We start from the raw sequence: 27,289 nt of genomic DNA on the forward strand, positions 1-27,289 counted from the left end.
AACAGTTACCTCAGCCATTCGTTATTATGGGTGACTAATGCTCATCACCCATTATGGGGTGATGTTACCTCAAATCAGAAAGGAAATCTAATTTCATCTATTTTGGAGCAGGAGGACATTACTGTTTTAAATACTGGTGAACCTACTCGTTATCACATTCAGACTGGCTCTACATCATGTATAGATTTATCGATCAGCAGCTCAAATTGTGCTTTGGACTTTGAATGGAAAGTCCTTGATGACTTATGAAGCAGTGATCACTATCCCACTGTATTGTGTACACAGAAAGGTGCTCCTACAGATGGTATTCCTCGCTGGTGCACTGAAAAAGCCGACTGGGCCAAGTTTGAAGAATTGAGTACTGTCCAGAACAGTATTGACAGTTTTTCTTCAGTAGAAGCTGCACTGGAGTGCTTAAATGACACACTACGCTGCTGGCATTAATTCCATCCCAAAGTCATCTGGAAAGTTTAGGAGACGCCCTGTACCATGGTGGTCTGACACCATACGAAATCTACATAGAGCAACATGAAGAGCTTTGACTAGATTACATCGCCATAGAAATGATGAGAATTTAGTTGCTTATTGTAAAAGCAGGGCATTACTTCGACGTACCATCAAAGAAGCAAAGGGCTAAATTTGTATCATCATTCAACTATAGAACACCGGCATCGATTGTTTGGAAAAACATGAGAAAAATATCGGGGAAATACATCATTAGCCCTCCACCTGTTTTAATATTAGATGGCTCTTTGGTCTTTAATCCTAAAGATGTCAGTAATGCCTTAGCAAATCATTTTGCTGATATATCTAAACCAGACAACAGCTCTCCTGGATATCCATACCGAATGAGAGAACAACAACGTAATCTTGACTTCACTGCTCCTCGTGAAGAATCCTATAAACTCCCTTTCACTGAAAAGGAATATGATTCGGCTTTGAACTCCTGCAGTGATACTTCTCCAGGTCCTGACGACATTACATATGCCATGTTGAAACATATATCTCTAGTAACTAAAGGTTTTATTCTTGCACTTCTTAATAGGATGTGGTTTCAACATTAGTTTCCCAGTGTTTGGGAAATGGGTATTATTTTACCTTTTCTTAAGCATAATAAAGATGGTTCAATTCCATCAAATTACTGTCCTATTGCCCTCACATGCTGCATGTGCAAAATTATAGAAAAAATGGTCAATGCACGACTAGTCTGGTATCTTGAATGAAACCACATCATGTCTGATATTCAATGTGGTTTCCGTCGCATGCACTCCACTGCTGATGCATTACTTCGACTAGAATCTTCTATTTGTAAAGCCTTTGTCTCTAAGCAACATCATATCAGTATTTTCTTTGACTTAGAGAAAGCATATGATACCACATGGAAGCATGGTATTCTTAAGGCTGTACATGCTATTGGCATTCGAGGAGAAATGGCCTTTTTCATCAAGAACTTTTTAGCAAATCGTGTTTTTAGAGTAAGAGTTGGGAACGTCATATCTGAAATAAGACAACAGGAAGAAGGTGTACCTCAGGGGTGTGTTCTCAGTGTCACTCTTTAGTTTAGCTATAAATGGGGTGACATCTGTGATTCCTCCTGATATACTTGCTACCCTTTTTGTAGATAACCTCTCCATTTCTTTTAGAGCTAGCAACATGGCAATAGCTGAAAGAAAACTACAACTCTGCATCACTAAAATAGTTTCATGGGCCGATAATAATGGTTTTATATTTTCACCCAGCAAAACTGTCGTCTTACATTTCTGCCGACTAAGAAGTCTGCACCCTGACCCTACTATTTGGTTAAAAGATGACCAGATTCCTTGTGTTGATGAAACCAGGTTTTAGGACTTATTTTTGATAAGCACCTTTCTTGGGTACCCTACCTGAAAACCCTGAAGACACGATGTCTAGAGACAATGCAAATTTTAAAAGTTTTAGCACATACCTCATGGGGCGCTGACCGCAGAACAATTTTGCGATTACATCACTCCCTTATTTTATTAAAACTATCGTATGGATGCGAGTTTTACTCATCGACCACTTCATCCAGACTAAAAAGTTTAGATACAATACACCACAGTGGAGTTCGTTTGGCCACAGGTGCTTTCAAGTCTTCCTCAATACCAAGTTTATTAGTTGATGCAGGGGAAATGTCGCTAGATCTTATTCGCCAGACCTCATCTATTAGATACTGGCATAGATTGCAGAGGCTTCCCAACTCTCTCGTTTTTAGAACAGCTCAAGCAGATTTTAACAGCACTTGTTTCAACAATCACCCCAGACTTCCAAAGCCTTTTGGATACCGGATGAAAAGGATTTTAGAGGACATGAATCTTCCCAAGATTCCCATCCTCCCTTTTAAATATTCGGTTGTTCCCCCATGGAGACTGCCCACAGAATCTTTCTGTAAATATTTTAACGATTGTAAGCGTGATTTCAAGGATTATGAACTACGCAATGCTTTTTTAGAACATTCTTTTAGTCACCAATCCTCTGTGTTTGTTTTTACAGATGGCTCCAAAATTAGCGCTGGCGTTGGTTTTGGAATATTCTCAAATGATTTTAATCGTAAGGGTACCTTGCCTGATACAACATCTAATTTCACTGCCGAACTGACGGGAATACTGTCCGCCGTGGAGATTATATCCTTCATGAAAAGCAGAGCCAAATGTTTTTCAATTTTTAGTGACTTAAAAGAGCGTCTTGCAGTCTCTAGAACAATTCGACTCAAGGCACCCAATAGTTTTAAAGATCTTAGAATGGCTTTTTTTTAATCAAGAGTCGAGGTAATGAAATAAACTTTGCTGTTTTCCAGCACATGTCAGAGTACCAGGAAATGAACAGGCTGATAAATTGGCCAAGGAAGCCGCTCTCTCACCTTTACCTTGCTTATGGCCCATACCTTATGAAGATTATATCCCTCTAATCAAAGCCGAGATCTCATCTCTTTGGCAGTTCCAATGGGATCTTGAGGCTGGTAACAAGATGAGAGAGATTACTGATAGTATTCATCCTTGGTCTTATACATTACCGAACAGAAAACAGGAAGTAACCCTTTGCCAGTTAAGGATTGGTCACTCTAGATTATCCCATGGCTTTCTTATTGAGTGCAGTCCTCCTCCATTTTGTAATGATTGCCTTGTTCCTATGACCAATAGACACATTATGGTGGAATGGCCCAGTTATGATGAAGAAAGACAACAATATTTGTCAAAACACAGATGAAGGAGATCTGTCCCTTCGAAGTGTTCTGGGGCCGTATACTCAAAACTTTTTTGTTAGCCTTAACAATCTCTGCTAGCTAACAGAAAACCACTAAAAGTTATACACCAATGCTTAACTAACAAATGTTAGCTATCAAACAGTTGTTTGTCAAGTCCCGCTAAACAGTGCTGAAGTTAGCAGCTTATAAACATGTAAATGGACGTATTATTAAAAATTGCACACATATAACAGTGTTATTAATGTTGTTGTTCAGAATTTATTAATAGAGTATCATGATAGCACATAGATATCGTATGTATGGTTTTTTAGGAGTACTTATTAACCAACGACAGATATTTTTGGACGAAGGCGCATTGTACAGGCGGCCGCGCCACATTCAAATCTTCCGACAGACGACTCAACAATTATTTCAGAGGATATAGACATGGCAGAAGAATCACAGAAAAAGAAAAGGAAGCCAAACTGGTCACAAGAGGAAACACTCCTCTTGGTCAACGTGATTATGGAGAAAAAAATAATTATAAATGGGCGATTCAAGCCAAGTTTAAACCACAAGGACAAGAGGGAGGCATGGCAAAGCACGTTGATGCTGTGGTATCGTTTTCTGTTTACATATAAATGTTCATCGACACTTGGAGCCACAATTCTAATGTTTGTGCCATCTATGGTACCCACAACACCGGGAAACCTACAGTCTTCCATGAACTCCGCTTGTTTTACTTGCACTTCTTGGCGAGTCAATGGGAATTTTACAAATTGAGTTACAATATCTGGTTCTGATAGTGCATCAATTGTTTGAGTAATGACACGGCTGATTGTTGCTTGCGAGGTCCCAAAGTCGTCACTGCTGCATTTCACCTGTGGCTAAATATCATAGGGTAATTGCCACCTTCGTCTCAGGACTCAGTGGTCGATTCCTTTCTGTTCGGGATTGAAGTTTGTCTCTCACTAAATCAGCCATTGTTATTATACCAGCACGGTTCATTCTGAAGTGTTTGATGAATTCGTCGTCATTGTACTCGTTAAATATGTCCTGTCGCTGTCGATAAACTTGCTGTCGTCTTTGTAGTTGTTGTTGCTCTGCCATCTTCTCTACTAACAGGAATTTGTTAAGAGCTCAATAGTCCTCCACAGCACTTTTACCTTAACAGTACTTTTAAGGCCCTAACAAGTTTTCTGTATCCACTGTTAGTGCTTAACAGCTAAATGTTAGTCTTAACAGGAATTTGTTACCCTTAACAGCTATTTGTTAGTGCTAGCAAGTATTGTGTATACGGCCCCTGGGATGTAACTGCAATATAAATTCTATTATTAATTTTCTTAGGGCTATTGATCTTCTCAATGATCTTTAGATTTAAATTTTTTTTATTTGATTTATTTTTTAAGCTTTTTACCACTTCCTTTTCTTAATCATAAATACTACGGCATCAATGACCATTGATGTTGTGACGCCAGATAAATCCCAATTATTCTATTCCTCCTCACCTCCTCATTTCTCACTGTTAGCTTAGTAAACCCCATCATACTTCTCAGACACCTCATCTCAAACACATTTCAAAATCCTTCTCTCTTCCTCTCTTCCTCTTCCAAATGTATATAATCAATTTAATTTACTGGAATTTGCCAGGTTAAAGCCCAGTGCATTCTGGACTGCTTGTGCTGTGCTCCTGTACCATGGAGCGAAAAGACAAAGGAGATGTATGAGCTTGGCATTACACTAGACACACCACTAACCTCAGCCCTGGAAGACCAGTGCAGAATTGTTGGTCTTAAATTGGTTATGAGAAGGTATTCTCTTATTCAGTGGAATATTAATGATCCAGTATCGGCAGAGGTAAGATTTCTCGCCCTTTGAAAACAATGATATCAGTACTTGTTATTTAAGCTTGAATTTTGGAACTTGTTCATTTTTGTTTATTATTTTATGACACTGTTTATGAAAATGCAAGAGTGACTATCATATTGTTTTTGAAAGTAAAAATTTTTCCCTCAGGCAATATTAAGAAACATAGTCATGCAAGAGGGAGATGATGTTCTGAAAGATAGCCTTCAAGTTGTGGAGGCATACAAGCATCTCTCTGTTGTAGATGCATATTATTTTCGCTCATTGCATTTTATCAAGAAAGGGTAAGTGATTGTCTGTAAATGAAATAAAAAATTTCTTGTATTTTTATTTTGTGCTCAAATATTTATGTTTGTACAGAGATGGAGGAATCTTGGCACTTGGATTAGATTGTAGAATTAGGTAATAGTGGCAAAACTTGTCATTAGGAGACCTTGTGGTTCATAATGAGGCTGGGTGCAGAAAAAGAAAGAAACTCATAAAAGATAGTTATAGAAGAGATCTGAAGAAAAACAGTTTTCCACACACAGTGGTGGACACTTGGAACAAACTGGACAAAACAATACATACATACATATACCAAGGCTTTTTCCCCCTTACAAGGGGGGTAGCCCTAAAGAAAAAGGCATAAAATCATTCCCACCCATTCCATCCCTGAATACACTCCACACCCCTCCTTCCCCCCTCCTATTTTAGCACCTCCTGAATGACGGGTCATCCCTGCACCTTGTCCCTGCACCTGCACCTTGGACAAAACAATAATGTGTGCAAAAACCATACACGAATTTAAGAGCAAACTAGACACTGCGAGATACAAAGGCTGAACACCATGAGCATAGCTCCCCTTCCCATAAGATATTAGGTAAATACACACACACACTTGTCATCAGAGAGGAAGTCTAGCGGATGAGCTCTGACTTAGTGCTTTGTCGCTTTGGATCAAGGAAACACCTTGTTGTTGTTTTCGGAATGAGAGGGCTATGTAATTGAGTGACCGGTAAGGTGTAAAATCCAGTTCTGGAAAAGTATAGTATAGCACGAAATGGAAGAAAGAAAAGAAGATAAAAGAATTAATGAACCAACAAAGAGAGGATTGGGTACGAGTAGAGTGGAATCGCCACTATGTGTGATACCGAAGAGAACGTATCTAAGCGATGCTCCAAAGACTTCACAAAGGTGGGAAAGCAATGTTTTTTCAGGATTTCAAAGGGAAAGGGTAGCAATAGGATAAGTTATGGATACAGATAGAGAAAGTAGGGCTAGCAGTGTACTAAGGAATCGAGACATCAACGACTTGATAGAAGAATTCATACATACATACATATACCAAGGCTTTTTCCCCCTTTCAAGGGAGGTAGCCAAAAAGGGAAAGGCATAAAAACACTCCCACCCATTTCATCCCTAAATACACTCCACACCCCTCCCACCCTCCCTCTCATCTGAGCACCTCCTGGATGATGGGTCATCCCTGCACCTTGCCCACCGCCCTGGGTCAGAAGCAGTGTCGCAAGACACAGCACATCCACAGCAAGGCAGCTTCATTTAATCGGCGACCCCCCCTCTCCGTCCCCCCTTGCATATAAGGAGAGGATGGGGAGAAATCCCTTCGGGTTGCGTCAAAATTTACTCACACATACTACCCCACCCCCCACCCCCCCGCCCATTCCTCCTCATGCAATCACAACATCATCCATATACAACCATTCTCCACTCACCTCTGTCTTCCGTCCTCTCCCTTCCTTCCTCAACAGACATTCCCCTCTTCCCCAAAGCCCCCTTCACCCCATCCATCCACCTCATCCTAGGACGTCCCCTCATGTTCACTCCCTCCACATCTGCCTTCCATACCTCTTTTACTAGTCTTTCTTCACTCATTTTTTCCATGTGTCCAAACCATCCTAATATTCTTTCATCAACCCTATCTCCCAGCTCCTTTTTCACCCCTGTTCTCCTCCTCACCTCCTCATTTCTCACTCTATCCAGCCTAGTAACCCCCACCATACTTCTCAGACACCTCATCTCAAACACATTCAAACTACTCCTCTCTTCTTCTCTTATGTTCCACGTTTCTGCCCCATACAGTGCTGTTGGCACAATCACTCCTTCATACAGTCTCCTCTTCGCATCCATTCCTAAATGTCTATTCCTCATTACACTCTTTAATCCACCAAGGCATTTACTCGCTTCTCTCAATCTACATTCTACCTCCACCTTCACTCCACCTTTTCCTGCTACACTTGCACCCAAGTATCTAAAACTATCCACTTCCTCCAGTCGCTCTCCCTTAATGTTCACTTCCAGTCTACTGCCACTTTCACCCCTTGTACATCTCATCACCTTACTTTTACCCACATTTATCTTTAGCTTTCTTCTATCACATACTCTCCCAAACTCTGTCACCAGCTTCCTCAATCCCTCCTCCGACCCTGCCACAAGTGCAGTGTCGTCCGCAAACAACAGCTGGCTCACCTCCCACTTTTCTCCATTTTCTTTAACCATCTCCAATCCCTGACCCACTACCCTAGCATTCACCTCTCGCACCACCCCATCCATGTATAAGTTGAACAGCCAGGGCGACATAACGCATCCTTGACGAAGTCCCACCTTTACTTCAAACCATAGAATTCATAGATCTAAAAATAGATTATAGAGCTTTGCACAAGGAACAATAAATTGATGTAGAACCAACGATGAAATAAGAGTTGAATGATGTAAAAAGTGAACTACGTATGATTAAAAGAGAAAATGGAAGAAGGGAAAATGAGGATAGAAACAAAAATGAAAAACCGAAGAAAAGAGTTCAGAGAACAAATACAAGCAGTGACTGGAAAAAATGGGAGAATCAATCAAAGAGACTGGTCTTCTTGAAGTAAAGAATGAATGGAAACGGGAATGTGAAAATAAAAAATCTCGTTCAAAGAAATAGTACAGCAGCAGGTAGAAGAGAATGCAAAGGAAACGGTGACTAAGGTAATCAAAGATAAGGAAAATTGGGTGAGAGACCCAGTGGACAATAAGAAATGCATTGTGGTTTACGGTATCAATGAAAAACAATGTACACAAATAACAAAGAGAAAAAGAAGAGAAAGAAATTGCGAAGGAGATACTAAAAGAGGTTCAAGATGAGGGACAGAATTCGGAAAAGGAAATCAATGACGTGCATAGGATGGGTACATGCTCAAAAGAAAAAACTGCAGACCAATGAAAATCAAACTAAGAACTCAAATTATAGCGGAAGAAATACTATCAAAAGTGGCAAAACTAGCAAACAGTGAAAAATAGAAAAATGTGTGGATAAAAAAGGAAACAACCAAAAAAGAGAAGAAAAGAAAAAATTAAAAGTGGCATATACAAACATGAATGGCATGATTTCTGAAGTGAATTAAACGACTGTCAATAGAGAAACCAGACATAATGAGAATTGTGGAGACAAAACTTAAAGGTCCTATACAATCAGGTAAGGTGGGACAAGGTTACAACCTTTGGTCGAAAAATAGAATGGACAAACGGGGGAGGAGTCATGCTATTGACGAGAAAGGGCCTAAATGTAATAAAGGCAACAGAAGGAATGGAAAATGTGGAATTGATCACAAAGTCGAAAATACCAGTATGAAAAGTAGAAAGTTCATACTTGTATATGTGCCCTCAAAAACTAAGACTTGGACTGACAGTGAACACTCAAAATTACTAGAAGACACAAAGAATGAATTAACTGAGACACTGAAATATGGAGAAAACATAGTAATTATGGGTGACTTTAATGCAAAGGAAATAAATTGGGAAGAATTGACAATGAAAGGTGGAGAGGATCTCTGGGGCAACGTCCTACTGGATATGACCATTGATTACACATTGATTTAATGGGTCAAAGAAAACACTAGATACAGACAAAATGAAGAACCATGGAGACTAGACTTGATACACATTTCTGAGCCTGAAATAGTGGAAGAAATAAAGTACAAGACACCAATTGGAAAGAGTGACCATATACTAATGGAGTTTGAGCCTAAGGAACAAAATGTTGAGAGAAGAAACGAGAAACATAGAGAAGGAAGATAAATGTACAACAAAACTGACTTTGTAAAATTTAGAAAAAAAAAAATTCAAAATGCCTGTATATATATATATATATGTATATGTATATGTACATATATATTTATATACATATATAAATACATATGTATACATATATATATATATATGTGTGTGTGTGTGTGTGTGTGTATTTACCTAGTTGTATTTACCTGTGTGTGGATAACACTTATGTAAAAAAGGAAAGGATTGGGGGGTAGGGAGTGCTTATATATTTGTGAATGATATTTTGACATAGACCAAAGGGATTTCTCCCTGTCATCTCTTTTTCTGCATGAGGGGATGAAGAGGGGGGTCACCAATTAAGTGAAGCAGCCTTGCTGTGGATGTGCTGTGTTTTGCTGCATTGTGTTTGACCCAGGGCAGTTGGCAGATGGATGACCCATCATCCATGAGGAGCTGAGATAGGAGTGATGAAGAGGGTGGTGGAAAGGAGTGAAAAGGGTGGGAATATGTATGTGCCTCTGATTTGGCTACCTCCCTTATAAAGTGGAAAAAAAACTGTCTATTGATAGTAAATGAGGGATGAGATGTTAGCATAATCCTGATAGTAATAGTAGCTTTTTATGGTATTTAACTACATGTTTGCTTTCAGAAAGCCTGAAGAGATAGCTTCCCTTCTTCAGGGAGTGACATGTGATCTGCAGCCAGTTATTGCCAAAAGGCTCCTCCAGCATAATCGTTGTGTCGTGAACAAACCTGCACATAGGACCAAGGTCAGTTAATGGAGGCTTGTAATCACTCAATCCATTGCTTGAATTTTCTCTTCTGGGAGACTGGTCTCCATGAATGTTGCATTATCCAATTCAGCCCACAAGTTACTTCAATGAGGAAATTTTGTGGAGCTGTCTATAGTGAGTTTAGGACAGTATAGTATAATATATTCAGTGTCTTCTGTGTGGCAGTTGCATGTGGTATCTGTTACCAGGCCAATTCTTTGGAAGTCCTGCTAAGGACAAAACATTAGAAAATAATAATTTTAGCTGTTTTCTGTATTTACCACACCACCCTGCCATTTGTTTGTCTCCCATACTTTTGAATGATACTGATTGACCTATATAGTTTTGCTTCTATCCTATAGCTGCAACAATTCCCATAATGTGTGTCTATCAAACCTGTCACAAGCCTTCTCCAAATCCATGAAATCTTAACACATCCTAACGGTACCAAAAACTTTTCATGTATGTCTTACTACAAGATTGTTATCTATGTGCATTCCTTTCCCAAACTCACACTTCTCTTTCACAGTAACATCTTCAGTTCCTCTCTTGATCCTCTGCTTGATCACCAGTACCAGCTACACTTAACTTTGTGGATGGAACAGGGAAATTAATTTGCCATTGTTTTCAGGAGAAGGAGTTTACTCGAGCTTTTACTTTGGGAGGTGTAACCCTGGAGTACTGCTTGAAGCAACATGTGACTTCTGAAGATGCTGAAGAAGTCAAGAAGTTCTTTGTGGATCTCAGGAATTATTCATCTCTTCAGGTTAGATTTCAACCAAATTTGTATTCCTCTGTATGTTCTGGTGACAAAATGCCAGAGGGTTAATCACAAATCTAAAAGGTTGTTTTGTCAGTGGATTCAGCTGCTAAATGTCTAGTTTTTATTAGTTGTATTGAGCCATGGCCAGAGTAAGGTCTTGATTGAGTTGTATATATATGTTTCAAGCCAGAGCGAGGAAGGTAGAAGGCATATCCGGGAGAGTGCGAAAGAAGAAAGTTGAAGATAAATGTATGGTGATGAGATGTACAAGAGGTGGAAGTGGCAGCAGACTGGAAGTGAGCATTAACCTCTTCACTCCGGGGCACATCGCACGTCTGGCAGCATTAGCTGCTCGACGTGCGATGATGCGTCATAATAATCACATTATAGAATATAAAGTCAGTGCTCAATCGTTCGTTCTCTTTCACCCGTGTATTTTGATAACCGTAGAAAATATGATGAAGCCAGTTTAGAGAGAATGGAGGTTATGTAGGTACAACTACAATAAATATAATCAAGATGCCGACGACGGCATCATAGAGTACCCACTTGCTCCTCATGCCGCCTATGTAGGCGTCACCATATGGAAGTGATTAAGGGAGAGCGACAGGAGGAAGTGGATAGTTTTAGATACTTGGGTGCAAAGTGGCAGGAAAGGAAGGAGTGGAGGTGGAGGTAGAATGTAGATTGAGAGAAGCAAGTAAATGCCTTGGTGGATTAAAAAGTGTAATGAGTAATAGGCATTTGGGAATGGATGCTAAGAGGAGACTGTATGAAGGAGTGATTGTGCCAACAGCACTGTTCGGGTTAGAAACATGGAACATAAGAGAGGAAGAGAGAAGGAGTTTGAATGTAAAATAATAATAATAATAGAAGGTTTATTTCAATAGCAGTAATACACTGACAATAATAAAATTCGAAAGATAATTAAATATATAAAAACGTGGAGTATATATACATTGATTCTGGATATACACGGTACAAGTTTACATTGAGTTGATTATTTGCACAATGGATGGGATGGCACTGTTTTTATAGCTGTCAGTTCTTGGCGCTTTGATCGGTATGAGCCTATTTCTATACTTGGTGACGTGGTGGAGCATTGGAAGGAGGAAGTGACGGTGTCTAGGGTGGGAAAGCAGGCTTTCCCCAAATTTCTTTAGTGCCTCACCGTGCCGCTGGGACACCCTAGATAGAATAAGGGTGGTAAGAGCGAGGTCGTAACCGCTGCACTCCATGCCCAGGATGATCCTGCACGCTCTCTTTTGTACCTTCTCCAACTTTTGTCTCTGTGTGTGGGTGAGTGAGCTGGACCAGGCTGGTGAGGCATACATGAGGGTGGGGAGTAGGAAGGTTTTGTAGACCCCCAGTAGCTCTGATGTAGGTGTTCCTAATGATTTTAACCTGCTCAGCATATATAGTTTGTAAGATGCTGTCCTGACTATGTTGGTGACATGTTGTTTCCAATTTAACTGATCGTCGAGTGTGATGCCCAAGATCTTGGTGGATTGAACCATTTGGAGTGGGTAGGGGCCCAATGAAAGTTGTGCAGGGGCCACCGCCTGTGTGGAGGTACAAAAGTGCATCACCACGGTCTTGTTGGTGTTGATTGTGACATTGTTGTCTTCTGTTCACGTCATGTTGTTGTTGTTGTTGTTGTTGTCGTTCCCTAGACTGTCTGTCCGAGCAGTCCCGTCTCCCCAAGGAAGGCCACAGCCGAGACTGGGTTTTCCCACAAATCCTTTATAGAGTGTATGTTGTGTTGTTTGCGTGCATGATTGTGTATAATGCAGTCTTCCATTATGTGTTGTATGGTATGGGGTGAAGTGTTACATCCTGGGCAGCTGTTCACAACACGGTCGTCCAGCCTCCTCTGGTAGCTTAGAAGTGCTGGGTGGTGACCGCATCGCAGTCTGGCCAAGTGGACTCTGTCCTTACGTGGGAGAGAGGATTCAGAAGGGTGGATATCAGGGGGTCTGGCATGCAGCAGTGTGTTGTCTTTCAGTGTGTTAATGGAGCGGTGAGTGATATGATTATGAATATGTTTCCGGAGGCTGGTATTTGGTGGTTGTGGAGGAAGAGAAGAGAGTATCTTTGTGTAATAAAGGTCTTTGGGTGTAGTTTTAATGTTTCTTGGTGTGTGTGGGTGTTCTGCTATGTAGTGTAACGGGTGTGATGTGTTTGTGGTGGCTGCAGCAAGTGTTTGTGTGCCTCTCATGTCGAGGTGTTCCTTGACTTTGAGGACTTTTGTTTCATGGTGTAAATGGTCTGTAGGTGATGTATTTGTGCAGCCTGTAATTGTTGTTCAGGGTGTTTTGTAGTGGTGCATAATCAGGCTGCCTGGTGTTGATGGGGATGCCTACGGTGCTGTCATCCACATATTTGAGATTAGGTGTCTGAGAAGTATGATAGGGGTTATTAGGCTGGATAGAGTGAGAAATGAGGAGTTGAGGAGGAGAATAGGGAGAGAGAATGCAAAAACATGAGAAATGGTCGATGCAGACGAAGAGGTATTGGTTCCCATTTGAGGTGAGTGATAGTTTTAGTAAATCAATGACAATGATTTTAAAGGGTCTAGAAGGCGTTGGATAGTTGTGTATAGGTACGTGACCGCTAATGTGACCTTCATGAGAGATGCACGAGTGACATCCATCTATGTATGCGTGTATGTCTTTGCACATGGTGGGCCAAAAGTATTTCAATCTTGCTTGTGATAAACATTTCTCCTTACCACAATGCCCTGCTATTGGAGAATCGTGAAGAATTTGCAGTACTTCCGGAACAAGTTCCGTAGGAACCACTAGTTGTGTAATCCTGCGGTTTGGTTCGTTTATGTTTGTGAGTAGTGTGGTGTGGTAGAGAACCTGGTCTATGATCGAGTAATTGTCTATGTTGGGAGGAAAGTCGTCTATATTGGTAGTGTCACATGAGGTGAGATAATGAATGATTCTTCTCCAAAGGGGTCTGTTGCTTTAGCGGCGATGATGCACTCTTGCGTAATGTCAAGCGGCTGTGCTTCCTGCCATATAATTGCTGTGTGTCTACTAAGGCATTGGCTACCATGCTTGCATGACCCTGCATGTAGTGGAATGAAGGCATGAATTCTTGTATGGTGAGGAACCATCTGGTGAGTTTTCCGGTGAGGTTCTTTCCTTTGAAAAGGTGGAGAATGGGTTGATGGTCTGTGTATACATGTATTTCATCCAAGTATGATATCTTTAAAGTGTTTGAGGGCATATATGACAACAAGAGGGTGATGCAAACAAGGTCATCATAATAACACAACAGAGCAGGACTCGCAGTAATGGGTATAAACTGGACAAATTTAGATTTAAGAAGGAAATGGGCAAGAATTGGTTTACTAATAGGGTGGTCGATGAATGGAATAAACTTAGTAACCATGTAGTAAGCGCTGAAACTATCAGTTGTTTTAAAAAACGATTAGACAACTTTATGGATGGGGATGACAGGTGGTGATGGATACGGAGCTGCCTAGTGTAGGCCTTATGGTCTTTTGCAGTCTCCTTTATTTCTTATGTTCTTATGTTCTTAAGAGCTTTGAATAGTTTTGTTCGTGCTTGTTCAGTGCGCTGCTAGTGTATGCTATTGGTCTAAATTTTGACTCGTGCTGTTGCATCAGTAGTGCACCGAGTCCTGTGTAGGAAGCATCCGTACAAAGTGTGAAAAGTTTTGGGAAATTTGGAAATGCAAGGACAGGGGCAATTGTGAGAGGTTGTTTTAAGTTGTGGAAAGTTGTGTGGTGTTCAGGCGTCCAGTTAAAGGATGTATCCTTTTTGAGAAGGGCTGTTAATGGGGCTGCAATGTGAGCATAGCCCTCAATGAAGCACCTTTAGAAACCTGATAAACCCAAGAATGACTTGATGTTTTCAGTGGAGGTAGGGCGTGGAAAGTCTAGGACAGCCTTAACTTTGTCCTGAGAGGTGATGACACCTTGAGAGTTGATGAAGTGTCCTAGGAAACATATTTCCCTTTTGAGGAAGGAACATTGAGTTTTAGTTTGAGACCTGCTGCAGCTAGCCTTGAGAGGACAGTTTCAAATGTGGAAAGGTGTTCTGTGAGTGACTTTGAGGCAGTGATTATGTCGTCCAAGTAAATGAAAACTGTTTTCCCTATGAGTCCTTCTAGGACCTTGTACATCAATCTAGAAAACATGGAGGGAGCAGAGATAAGCCCCATGGCCAATCTTTTGAAGTGGTAGTTGCCCGTGTTGGTACTAAAGGCTAATGGCTTTGAGTCATCATCGAGAGGTATTTGGAAATACCCCGACATGAGGTCGAGAGTGGAAAAAACAGTGTTGTGTACACCTATAGAGTATAATGTGTCTTGCAAATGAGGTATAGGATATCTTTCAGGAATAGTGAGTTTATTGAGCTCACGAAAGTCTACAACAGGGTGAAAGGAGCTGTCATGTTTAGGAACAATGAAGAGGGGGAAATTCCAAGGGGACAAACTTGGCTCTATGTCTTGGGCGAGCATGTCTGTAATAATGTTGTCAACAATGTTGCGTTTGCTATGTGGCAGCCGGTATGCTGGTATATACAGTGGTTTAGCATGCTGTTGAAGGGGTATGTGATGTATTATTTTTGTGAGATCTAGTGGTTTGCCAGGAAGTGTAATGGTGTGCCTGTATGAGTTCGTGAGCATAAGGAGATCTGTTTGTGCTTCTGGAAAGTTTATGTTGTTTATGTGAGCTGCTTGGATGGGTTGCTGCGTGTTCTGTTCTCCAGTGGTTTGTGTGTTCCATTGTCTGGTGTTGATGGTGCATATGTCAGGTATCTTGTCCTGCTCGAGTATGTGTACTGGAGCTGGGTATATGGTAAAATCACAAATGTTTGTGCCTTTGTTAGGTAGGAGAGGTGCATTTGTGTTGTTTGCCACTATGATGGTTGTATGCGCTTTGTTTGATGTGTTTGTTATGGCGGATAGGAGAGAAACACCAGATACGCGGCAAGTGTCCATGATGCAGAAGACTTCTAAGTTCGGAGCTTGGAAAACACGAACTTGGAGCTTTGTGTACTCGCATGGATACAGTGTTTTGTCACTGATTACGACTGCATGAGTTTTTGTGAGAGTGAGAGATTTACGAGACGGTTGTGTATTCTAAGGTGAGCTCAGGGATATCTGTGGAGACGTCATGTTTCTTTTGTCTGCGAGCAGACTTTGACCTATGTGATAACAGTTTGCGTCTGTTACGTGTGTGTGTTGAGGTACTTGGGTGAGTGGTGGTAGTAGGCATGTCTGCTGCATGTGTCACGTGTGTTTGTTTCATCTGTTGGTGCGTGCTGTTGCTTGGCCACATAAATGTTTGTGACATGCGTATTTGGTGTTTGGGCATGCGTGTTGTTTTCAGATCAGGTATGAAGTGGTTATGATAGACAATATCGTGTTTAGCAGGGTAGATAGTAATGTGATTGTCTTGCATCCATGTCAACCCTATAAGAATGTCTGCAGGAAATACAACTTTGGCTATGTATATTATCATGGCAATGGGAGGGCAATTTCCATGTAGGGAGATGTCTAAGTCGATCTTGCCACTGATGGGGAAGGGAACACTGTCTACATTTGCTAATGTGATGTCTGTGGGTTCTTGAATCGTGACCCTACTGTCTGAACCTAAACTGGTTGAAAGCAAGTTTTGACATGACGCTTAGGGAGAGCCTGTATCCAGAAAGAGTACTTGTTGGATGTCGTTGACACTGACTTGAAGTGTCATATAAAGGGGATTGTTGAGAAGTTGTCATCCTGAGTACCAATAGGAGGCGGGGTGACTGGGTCTCATGAGGTCATGTATGTGGGTCACTGTGAGACGATAGTCATATCGTGTTTTGTTTGTGTTCCCGCTAGTCGAGTGTTGAGGAGACGCATATGAAGTCTGGTTTTGTGATTTTAGAAAACTGCATTGTTTTGTGTCATGGAAACATGGGCCGTGGTATTGGCAGAAGGTTGTTGGTTTTCTGTAATAACACCTGCTTGTGCTATGTCCAGGTTTGTTGCAGATTGTGCAAAAGAAGGGTGTTCTTGAGAGGGATTGCTGTCGTGATTGTGTGCATGACATTCACCTGCCTCTGGTGTAGTTTACTTGTGATATTTGTGCTACTATGGATGTCTGTGTGATGGGGATGATTTGTTGTTGGATCTGTGTTTTTGCCGTTGTCGTGTCTGAAAACTTTCTAGAAAAGTCTATGAGTGTTATGTCTGGAAGGAAGGGTATGGTGGCTGTTTTCTGCAGTGTTTCTGGGTGAAGTTGGGATGTCAGTCTGAGGTAACCAAAGATTGAGAGTACGTTACCTATGCTTACTTTGTCATTTTTATCCCAAGGCGAGGATGTGAGTGCGGCTTTGAGCTCCTGTTTGAAATCACTTGCGATCTTGACCACTCATTCCTTGGTGTTGTAAGGGCCTGTGTTAAAGGTCTTAGCGAGCGTGTATAGGGGAGAGAGAGAGCCTAAATGTTTGAATTCTGCGAATGATTTCCTGAACTGTTCTATGAACTGGTCGTATGTGTTTGAATGAAGGCGTCTGATTGTACAATGTCACTGGCTAAAATGTTATTGAAATCAATGCGTGATTTGAGAACTGCCATCTTTGTTTTGTCGTCCTTGATTTGTGTACGTTGTATTTCTGAATTTACGTCATCTAACAGAGTGTGAAGAGCTACATTATGTCTGTCAAATTTCGGAAGAGTGTGATAGTGTTTAATGAGTGTGAGTAAATTTGTAGCAGAGCATTGGTTGTCTGAGTGGTTGACTGTGTAATCTGTGTTATTTTTGTGGGGGTTGCCATCTTGGAATGTGTGTTGTAGGAGTGTGAGGTTTGGGAGTGGGGAGTTTTCATGCACACTTTTGTCCTTTAAAATGAAAAAAATCACTTGAAAAAATAAGGCTCGGAAAAAAAAAAATCGCATAAATGCCTTCACTTTGGGAACTCGGACTACTGACGGAACTAAGCTTTGGCCCAAAAATTGAAGTATCTACTTACAGACTGATGGATTAGATGCAATGGTGAAGTGGTCTCGTAGAGGTGGGTGAATGGGAATAGACCGATGGATTTGGTAAGATGTTGAAGTGTGATCTGGAAAATAGGGAGAGAATAAGTACAGGCAGGTGGAGATAGGTATGGTTAGTTTGGTGTGGACTTCAGTTTTTCGTATGTGCTGAACCGAATGGTAGAAGTGGGGAGCGATTCTTCCGTTGGAGAATGGAGACGATGTCCCACGTAGAGCGATGGGCATAGGTGGAGCGTAATAGGTGGGTTGAGGAAACTGATGGCGTCCTTTGTTGTGGGATTTTGTCCAAGAGCGCTGGAAGTTGGGCGCAGAGGCAAGGATGGTCCTGGGGGTTGTGTTGTCTCTGGCTGCTGGTTCACTGTTGCTGGGCAAGTTGATAGATTCTGTCTGATGGATGTGGTGCTTGGGTTGAGACTAAGTTGTGTGTAGTCATGGAGTAGTGTGGTGATGTCCGTTTCTCCCCTTTGGAACGTCCTGGAACGTAGCTCGTGTTCGGCGTGATGGCGGAGGTGATTTTGTCTGGTTACGCTGGGTTGAGTTCACAGCGGAGTGGATGGGCTTTTGTCTCGTTGCAGACGCCGCTGTAATTACTCTTCTCCGCTACTCTGGAATGATGCTTGAATTGTTCTTCGTATCCCAGTGTGGTCCACCAGAAAAATGTTCTTTGGATCCCACTGCTGTTCACCAGATATGGTGGATGGTATTGTTCACAACATATGGGTAGTGTTAGAGTGGAGCGGCTTCTCTGGAGGCGTGGAAAACAAGCCTTGGTATTTGTCTTTATTCGAGTGAATATCTCTCGCTCTCCGAAGAGGAACTGTTCATTATATACATCAATCCGGCAAGGTTGCTGACAAGGGAAAATATTTACATGGTCGCTGTTTCCAGCGAGACTAGACATCAAAATTATTTAATTTACATACAGGCTGGCTGAGTGGGTTAGGGCATCATTCTTTGAGGCGAAGGTCGAGGGGATGGCGGTTCGAATCCTGCCACCGGCGAAGTTAAACTAAGGGCATGGTTCATGAAATTCCACACTACAAAGTCCTCTTTTAATGGCACCATCCTAGCCTTCTGATGGGAGGAGTTTGTGACGTTGAACCATATCATCATCATCATATCATACAGGGGTAACAAGAAATGGTGATGCATCACTTTTTATCATTTATATGTGTTTGTCCGAATGTGGACTGGTGAGAATATTAACCTTGTGGAAATCTATTGTCGAAGTAGCAATATCTTCGGTAGCAGGAATCAAGGATTTGGTGACAGCTGTGCGTGTCTGAGGTCATGACCCCAATCATTTGGAGTCTCGGGACAATAGACTTGACCGCAATGCTTGACCCTTGGTGTACGTCAGGTCTTGACTACCATCTTACACTGGTGTGGTGCAATGCATGTGCATGTGTATGTGCATACTCGTCTTGTGGGTGAGAGCTGGTAGATGTAGGTAGAAAGGAGACTACATCGTTCTAGAAGCTCTCCAGCAGAACTATGAGTTGAGGAGGAATGGGGATTGTTCAAGGAGTCGCAAGGTGTGCAAAGATGGTGTGTGGAACAAGGAGGATGGGAGGAAATAGAAGGGAGGGTAGTGAGTGGTGGGATGGTGAAGCAAAGAAGTTTGTAGAAGAGAAGTGAGCTTTCACAGATTGGCTACAAAATAGGATGAGGGAATCATGTGAGAGATACAAAGAAAAGAGAAGTAAAGCATAAGATAAATGAGGCAAAGAGGAGAGCAGATGTGAAATGGGGTAAGAGTAACAAAATATGAAAGTAATCAAATTTTTTTTTGAAAGAAATTAAGAGGAAGAGGTGAATCAAGTAGAGAAGAAAAGGTAATAGGTGCAGATAGAGAGATGATAATGGAAGAGGTGAAAGTAAGAGGAAGATGGGCAGAGTATTTTAGGGAGTTGCTAAATGTGAAGGAGGATAGGTAGGGAAAGGTAGTTGCAAACAGGTTTAAGTTGATTTTTGCAATGATGTAGTGATTTCTTTAGTCCAATGAACTTAACTTTATATTTAAGGTCTTCCCCAAAAGAGTGAGATCTTACAATCCTGAACCAATTGTATTTTCTCCTACACCCTCTCCCCAATCAGATTTGTTGTTACAAATCTATATGCAATATTGTTTACTTAGCAATCTCGAATCACTGCATAACTCACATCAATTACAAGTAAATTGCAAAACACTTCATATAGACTCCTGGCCATTTTCATGACTTGAGGTGGAGATTGAGATTGTGTAAACCTTTGCCTATGAATTGTGCTTTTTACAAGTAACTGATCCATAAAAATTAAACCCTTACCATCTTCCCTCTTTCTACCAACGTCTCTCTACCAGCCTCTTACAGTGCCTTCAACTTGGCTATCCATTTCTCTATATACTAAGGACCTCATTCCCTTTATAAGTATGGTAGCCAAGTCAAAGGCATGCACCCACTCTCATCTATCTCATCCATTCCACTCCCATCCACCACCCTTATTTTCGTCTCATCCTAACTCCTCATGGAGCTAGGATGACAAAGATGACTTTGCTACCTCCCATATAGTATATAGAAGCAAGCCAGAATGTGGTTAATCAATCCATTGTCCCTGATCTCTTGCAGAAGTCTTGTCATCTTCAGATAATTAGCAACACCCTCAGGGCAGGTCCACAAGTCACTCAGAGAAGATATATAGTGTTGTTGTCTAGGGGTTGTTTGTGTGGGGCATTGTAGTATGAGGTGTTGTGTCCTTTGTGTGGTGGCTGCGGCTGGGACAGTTTCAATTAATGGCCAATTCTTTTCTGCTTTGGTACTATCTCAGTGACAGATAGTGGCCAAAATGTGACCAACAGATGAATAAAATCACAAGGCATTTGTCACATTAGACTTAGTCATTCTTTGGGACCAATGATGGGTACCTGATTGTGGCAGCCTGCAAGGTGTACAACCAAATCATCCCTCTAATGCACGCCACAACCTAACAAATAAAATATATAACACAGACATGCACAATAACACCAAAAGATGGCTGGCCAATTATCTGGCAGGCAGGAATGCTCATGTGTCATATAATGGCCAATCATCGCACATCAGAAACATTAAGAATGGAGTACCACAGGGCTCAGTTCTATCCCCCACATTATTTAATCTATACATGCATGACTTACCCACACCAGACACCTCAGAAATACAAATCTCTTCCTACGCAGATGACATAACAATCACATGCACACATCGTAACACAGACAAAGCTGCAGAAATAATCCAGCCTTACCTTGACACACTCAACACATGGTTCATCACAAACAGACTCAAAATAGCTCCAACCAAATCTACAGCAACACTTCTCACCAACTGGACAAAAGAACACAAATACATACCTCATCTCTACATCAACAACACTCTAATACCACACACAAACACACCGAAAATTCTTGGTGTAACATACGATACATCCATGTCTTTCAAACAACACATCACAAACATAAAAAACAAATGCACACCTAGACTTAACGCACTTAAGTCAATCACTGGAACAACATTTGGACAAAACAAAGAAACTAATATAACAATATACAAACAATGCATACGCTCAGTGATGAATTATGCGAGTCCTGCATGGGCTCCTAATCTCAGTGAGACACACCACAACACCCTTCAAATCATACAAAACAAAGCCCTAAAAACAATTACAGGCTGCACAAATACAACACCTACAGATCATTTACACCATGAAACAAAAGTCCTCAAAGTCAAGGACCACCTCGACATGAGAGGCACACAAACACTTGCTGCAGCCACCACAAACACATCACACCCGCTACACTACATAGCAGAACACCCACACACACCAAGAAACATTAAAACTACACCCAAAGACCTTTATTACGCACAGATACTCTCTTCTCTTCCTCCACAACCACCAAATACCAGCCTCCAGAAACATATTCATAATCATATCACTCACCGCTCCATTAACACACTGAAAGACAACACACTGCTGCATGCCAGACCCCCTGATATCCACCCTTCTGAATCCTCTCTCCCACGAAAGGACAGAGTCCACTTGGCCAGACTGCGATGCGGTCACCACCCAGCACTTCTAAGCTACCAGAAGAGGCTGGACGACCGTGTTGTGAACAGCTGCCCAGGATGTAACACTTCACCCCATACCATACAACACATAATGGAAGACTGCATTATACACAATCATGCACGCAAACAACACAACATACACTCTATAAAGGATTTGTGGGAAAACCCAGTTTCGGCTGTGGCCTTCCTTGGGGAGACGGGACTGCTCGGACAGACAGTCTAGGGAACGACAACGACAACAACAACAACAACAACCAAATCATCCCTCTAATGCCCATTTTCAAAACCTGCCAGGCCCTTCACGTCCATCTGGAGATGTAACCGGATGGGTTGACATTTGGTTTCTAAATTGGGTCTAAGTTCTCTCTATCATCTTCCTCTGTATTTCTTTCATCTTTTCACATGTTGAGAACTGACAACTGGTGACTCTTCCTCCTTATCACTTGCAGAGGAAGAGTCCCACACTTATACAACACAAACACAAGTTCTAATTTTGCTCCCAGAGAGACCTGTGGGAAGGCCCAAGGATTGTTGCTAACCACTGTGGAGCTGCAGGTTTCCAGCCAGAGAAATTTGAGGCATATCATTATCATTGCTCTTGCTTCATTCTTCCATTTTATCTCTATTTTATGGCTTTGGCCATGTCATAACCTTCAAAGTTTACTTTTAAAGACCAGTCTGTATTTTACAGGAAATGTTTGACATTTATGCTGGACTCCACAACCTTCAAGATGAACAGTTTTGCCTTAAGATACTGGATGATTACATAAATGCATGGCTGGCTTCAACCAAAGGATCAGACTGTGCAGGTCCTGGATCACCAATTGTGTCTCCCAATGATGAGCACTTCAAGGGACTGGCTAAAATCAAACGCTTGGCAAATCTACTCAACCTTCCTCCTCCTCTTGTTAATGCCAACCTTGGTGTGCAGTCTGCCAAGGCACACAGAATTGCTGAAACCATTCATTTTTGTAGGTGAGTTATGTGTTGTACAGAGAATGGCTTATTTAATCTTGCCCCCCCCCCCTCTCTCTCTCTCTCTCTCTCTCTCTCTCTCTCTCTCTCTCTCTCTCTCTCTCTCTCTCTCTCTCTCTCTCTCTCTCTCTCTCTCTCTCTCTCTCTCTCTCTCTCTCTCTCTCTCTCTCTCTCTCTCTCTCTCTCTCTTCCTTTCTCTCTTATTATTTTTGTAGTATTGACATGCAGCCAATACCACATCTGGGGGATTGGCTGCATGTTATTTCTGGCAAAGTAACATGCAGTTGATACTTTAGGGTCTATATGGGCACCCCTACAGACTATAGCCACACATCATTTTGTCTGTGATAGAAGAAGACTGTTCATAGAGAAATAATGACGCTTTTATTATACTATGACTCTCCCTCCATTATGCTGTCCGTCAACTCCTTGTTACTGCCCTGTACCATTTCTCTGAATATTCATTTCCTTTTTTCACCTACCCTGTGGTGGGGGAAAAGAGTGCTACCATCAAGTCTTCCCACTTGAGTCATAAGAGGCGACAAAATATGGGACGGGGGTTAGGACTAGGAATCCTTCTACCTGTAGCCCAAAAGGGGACATTCCTAAAAAAAAGTAAAGGCACAAGAGGGTCTGGGAGTTTTCCAACCAGTACCCTAAGGTTTGGGTCTTTTAAAGTGCATGGTACAGATAAGAGTAAAAGGGAAGTATGTTTGTGAGATGAAAAATGGATGTGTTGGCACTGAGTGAAACTAAGTTAAAAGGGAGGGACGAGTGTGAGATTGGGAGTGTAGCTGGGAGGTTCTCAGGAGTGAAGAAGGGATGAGGAAATAAGGGATGGCTATACTAGTAAGTGCAGAAATAGGTAAGCATGTAGTGGAGTGGAAGGAGGTTTCTTCAAGGTTAATGTGGATGAAGGCGAAGCTGGGAAGGGAGATGTGGGTCTTTGTAAGTGTGTATGGGCCTGTTAGTGAGAAGAGCATAGAGGAAAGGGAGGCTTTTTGGATAGATTTAAATGAGTGCATAGAGGGATTAGGGAGAAATGTCAAAGTAGTTGTATTGGAAGACCTTAATGCTAGAGTAGGAAATGAACCAATAGACGGAGTGATTGGGAAGTATGGAGTTCCAGGAAAGAATCATAGTGGAGTTGTTGTTGTTGTTGTTGTCGTTCCCTAGACTGTCTGTCCGAGCAGTCCCGTCTCCCCAAGGAATGCCATAGCCGAAACTGGGTTTTCCCACAAATCCTTTATAGAGCGTATGTTGTGTTGTTTGCGTGCATGATTGTGTATAATTCAGTCTTCCATTATGTGTTGTATGGTATGGGGTGAAGTGTTACATCATGGGCAGCTGTTCACAATGCGGTCATCCAGCCTCTTCTGGTAGCTTAGAAGTGCTGGGTGGTGACCGCACCGCAGTCTGGCCAAGTGGACTCTGTCCTTTCGTGGGAGAGAGGATTCAGAAGGGTGGATATCAGGGGGTCTGGCATGCAGCAGTGTGTTGTCTTTCAGTGTGTTAATGGAGCGGTGAGTGATATGATTATGAATATGTTTCCGGAGGCTGGTATTTGGTGGTTGTGGAGGAAGAGAAGAGAGTATCTGTGCGTGATAAAGGTCTTTGGGTGTTGTTTTAATGTTTCTTGGTGTGTGTGGGTGTTCTGCTATGTAGTGTAGCGGGTGTAATGTGTTTGTGGTGGCTGCGGCAAGTGTTTGTGTGCCTCTCATGTCGAGGTGGTCCTTGACTTTGAGGACTTTTGTTTCATGGTGTAAATGGTCTGTAGGTGTTGTATTTGTGCAGCCTGTAATTGTTTTTAGGGCTTTGTTTTGTATGATTTGAAGGGTGTTGTGGTGTGTCTCACTGAGATTAGGAGCCCATGCAGGACTCGCATAATTCAACACCGAGCGTATGCATTGTTTGTATATTGTTATATTAGTTTCTTTGTTTTGTCCAAATGTTGTTCCAGTGATTGACTTAAGTGTGTTAAGTCTAGGTGTGCATTTGTTTTTTATGTTTGTGATGTGTTGTTTGAAAGACATGGATGTATCGTATGTTACACCACGATTTTTCGGTGTGTTTGTGTATAGTATTAGAGTGTTGTTGATGTAGAGATGAGGTATGTATTTGTGTTCTTTTGTCCAGTTGGTGAGAAGTGTTGCTGTAGATTTGGTTGGAGCTATTTTGAGTCTGTTTGTGATGAACCATGTGTTGAGTGTGTCAAGGTATGGCTGGATTATTTCTGCAGCTTTGTCTGTGTTACGATGTGTGCATGTGATTGTTATGTCGTCTGCGTAGGAAGAGATTTGTATTTCTGAGGTGTCTGGTGTGGGTAAGTCATGCATGTATAGATTAAATAGTGTGGGGGATAGAACTGAGCCCTGTGGTACTCCGTTCTTAATGTTTCTGATGTGCGATGATTGGCCATTATATGACACGTAAGCATTCCTACCTGCCAGATAATTGGCCAGCCATCTTTTGGTGTTATTGTGCATGTCTGTGTTATATATTTTATTTGTTAGGTTGTGGCGGGGGATAGCATCAAAAGCTTTACTAATGTCTAATGTTATAAGAAGTGTTCTTTGGTGGGGCCTATCTGAATTGATGCCATCTAAAATTCTTTGTGTGAGGTTTGTCAGAAGAGTGTTTGTGGAGTGTAGTGGCCTAAAACCGTGTTGTGAGTCAGCAAGGGGAATATGTGGTGTGACAAGTTTAAGTATTAGGCGTTCAATGACTTTAGAGGGGGTGCAGAGAAGTGTGATTGGACGGTGCGATGTTGGGATTGTTGGGTCTTTGTTCAGTTTTGGAATGGTGATTATTTTACCATGCTTCCAGATGTCGGGTATAATGTTGTGTGAATAGCTGTAGTTTGCAATGTTTGTGAGTGCGTGCATACCTTGTGGTCCAATGTGTTTTAGGTGGATGTTGCTTATGTTATCAGGGCCATAGGCAGATGAGTGCTTGAGACTATGTATTATGAGTTTTGTCTGACTGTCTATGAAGGGTATATAGTCTGAGTCTGTGGGAAAGTCTTTCTTACGTCGAATGGTGCGTCAGTCGTCAGGGTGAGAAGTGAGATGGCTTGTCTGTGCAAAATGACGTATGAGTGCGTTTGCTTGTTGTCTGTTTGAGGGTAGATTATCTGTTGTTGTGATTATTGCTGCGTGAGAGCGTGTAGTGTTAGTGTTGGATAGTGTAATGCTGTTGAGTGTTTTGTACAATTTGCTGGTGTTTGTTTTGTGATCAAGTGTATTGATAAAGTTTTGCCAATTTTGTGTTTTTTGTTCATGTATTTTATTGGCAATCACAGTGTTTAGTGTTTGTATTTGGTCTGCTATGTTTTGAGGGATAGGTGTGGGGGTACCGTGTTTAAGTGTGTCACGTTGTCTGATGAGGCTTTGGATTTCTGGTGTGAAGTTGGGGTTGTGTGATTTTCTGTTGCCTCTAGGGATGTATCTCTTGTCTGCATTTTGTATGATTGTATTAAAAGTGTGCACAGCATTGTTTATGTTTGTGATTGGTGTACTGTTAAGTGTTTCAAAATGTTGTTCTGTCTCTTCAGTAAAAGCTTCCCAGTTAGCTCTCTTGTAATTGGTGTAAGTGTGTCTGTGGCCGACTGGGGTGCATCTTGTTTTGGTGGTGATGATTATTGGAAGGTGGTCAGAGCCAAGGGTTCCAACCACTCTCCATGATGTTGTTGGGGTTAGGCAGGGGGAGCAGAAGGTGATATCAGGAGAGGAGGGAGTGTAGAGGGCTTGGTGTGGGATATGTGTATGATTATGTGTGTTGTTCATGATAGTCAATGTGTCAAACTGAGTCTGTATATCAAGCCCTCTGTCTGTGTCAGGGTTGTCGACATACCAGGCAGACGACTTGGCGTTGAAGTCACCACCCATGATCAGGTTGGGGATTGAGGCTAGTTGGCTAAAATGAGGCCTGAAGGTGTCTGTAACTGTGGGGGATGATTGGGGGGGAATGTACATGTTAACTATTGTCAGTGTTGATTTGTTGCCTGTGCGGATTCGAATGGATTGGATTTCTGTTGTGTTATCTGTGGTAGGGAGGAGAATTTTGGTTGTGGCACTTGTGTCCACAAAACAGATGGAGTGGTGGATCAGGGTGATGAGTCCACCGCCATAGCCGTCAGTCCGGTCTTGTCTGATGGTGGTGTAATTATGAAATGATGGTGTTTTGTGTGTGAGTGTCTTAGTTTTGTTTCTTGTAAAATCGCAATGTGTATGTTGTGTTGTTTAAGAAAGTGTTCAAGTTCATGTTTTTTCGTGTTAATACCGTCAATGTTGTGTTGTAATATGTTGATGTTGTGTGTTTTGTATGTGTTGTATGTTGCCGTTTGGGGTTGAGGTTGGGGTGGTAGTGGGGAAGGTGTAGGATGTGGGTCAGTGGGGGGGAAAGGAGAGATCGGGGACAAAGGAAGGGGAGTACTAATCGGGGGTAAGGGCAGAGGGAAATTGTGAGTGGGTGAGGGTGCTGGCTGTGGTTGGGGAGGTGGGAGTGGAGTTACTGGAGGGCAGGTAGAACATGTCCAAGTGTTTGTGTATTGATTTGTGTCAGCAAG

The 27,289-nt window shown here is 41.9% G+C and overlaps 1 protein-coding gene across 1 annotated transcript in view; it reads left to right on the forward strand.

Annotated features, from left to right (window-relative positions):
• The window catches only part of LOC143023169 (kinetochore-associated protein 1-like), a 182,299-nt gene that overhangs the window by 92,685 nt on the left and 62,325 nt on the right, over nt 1–27,289 (forward strand). Inside the window, exons 16-20 of the mRNA XM_076181690.1 lie at nt 4,853–5,059; nt 5,219–5,352; nt 9,756–9,876; nt 10,511–10,645; nt 22,439–22,722. Of these exons, the coding sequence (XP_076037805.1) occupies nt 4,853–5,059; nt 5,219–5,352; nt 9,756–9,876; nt 10,511–10,645; nt 22,439–22,722 (881 nt within the window). The remainder of the gene's footprint in view (nt 1–4,852; nt 5,060–5,218; nt 5,353–9,755; nt 9,877–10,510; nt 10,646–22,438; nt 22,723–27,289) is intronic.

The sequence above is a fragment of the Oratosquilla oratoria genome, unplaced genomic scaffold (assembly GCF_046742065.1).
Source record: "Oratosquilla oratoria isolate Oo_2021 unplaced genomic scaffold, ASM4674206v1 SCAFFOLD45, whole genome shotgun sequence".
NCBI lineage: Eukaryota > Metazoa > Arthropoda > Malacostraca > Stomatopoda > Squillidae > Oratosquilla > Oratosquilla oratoria.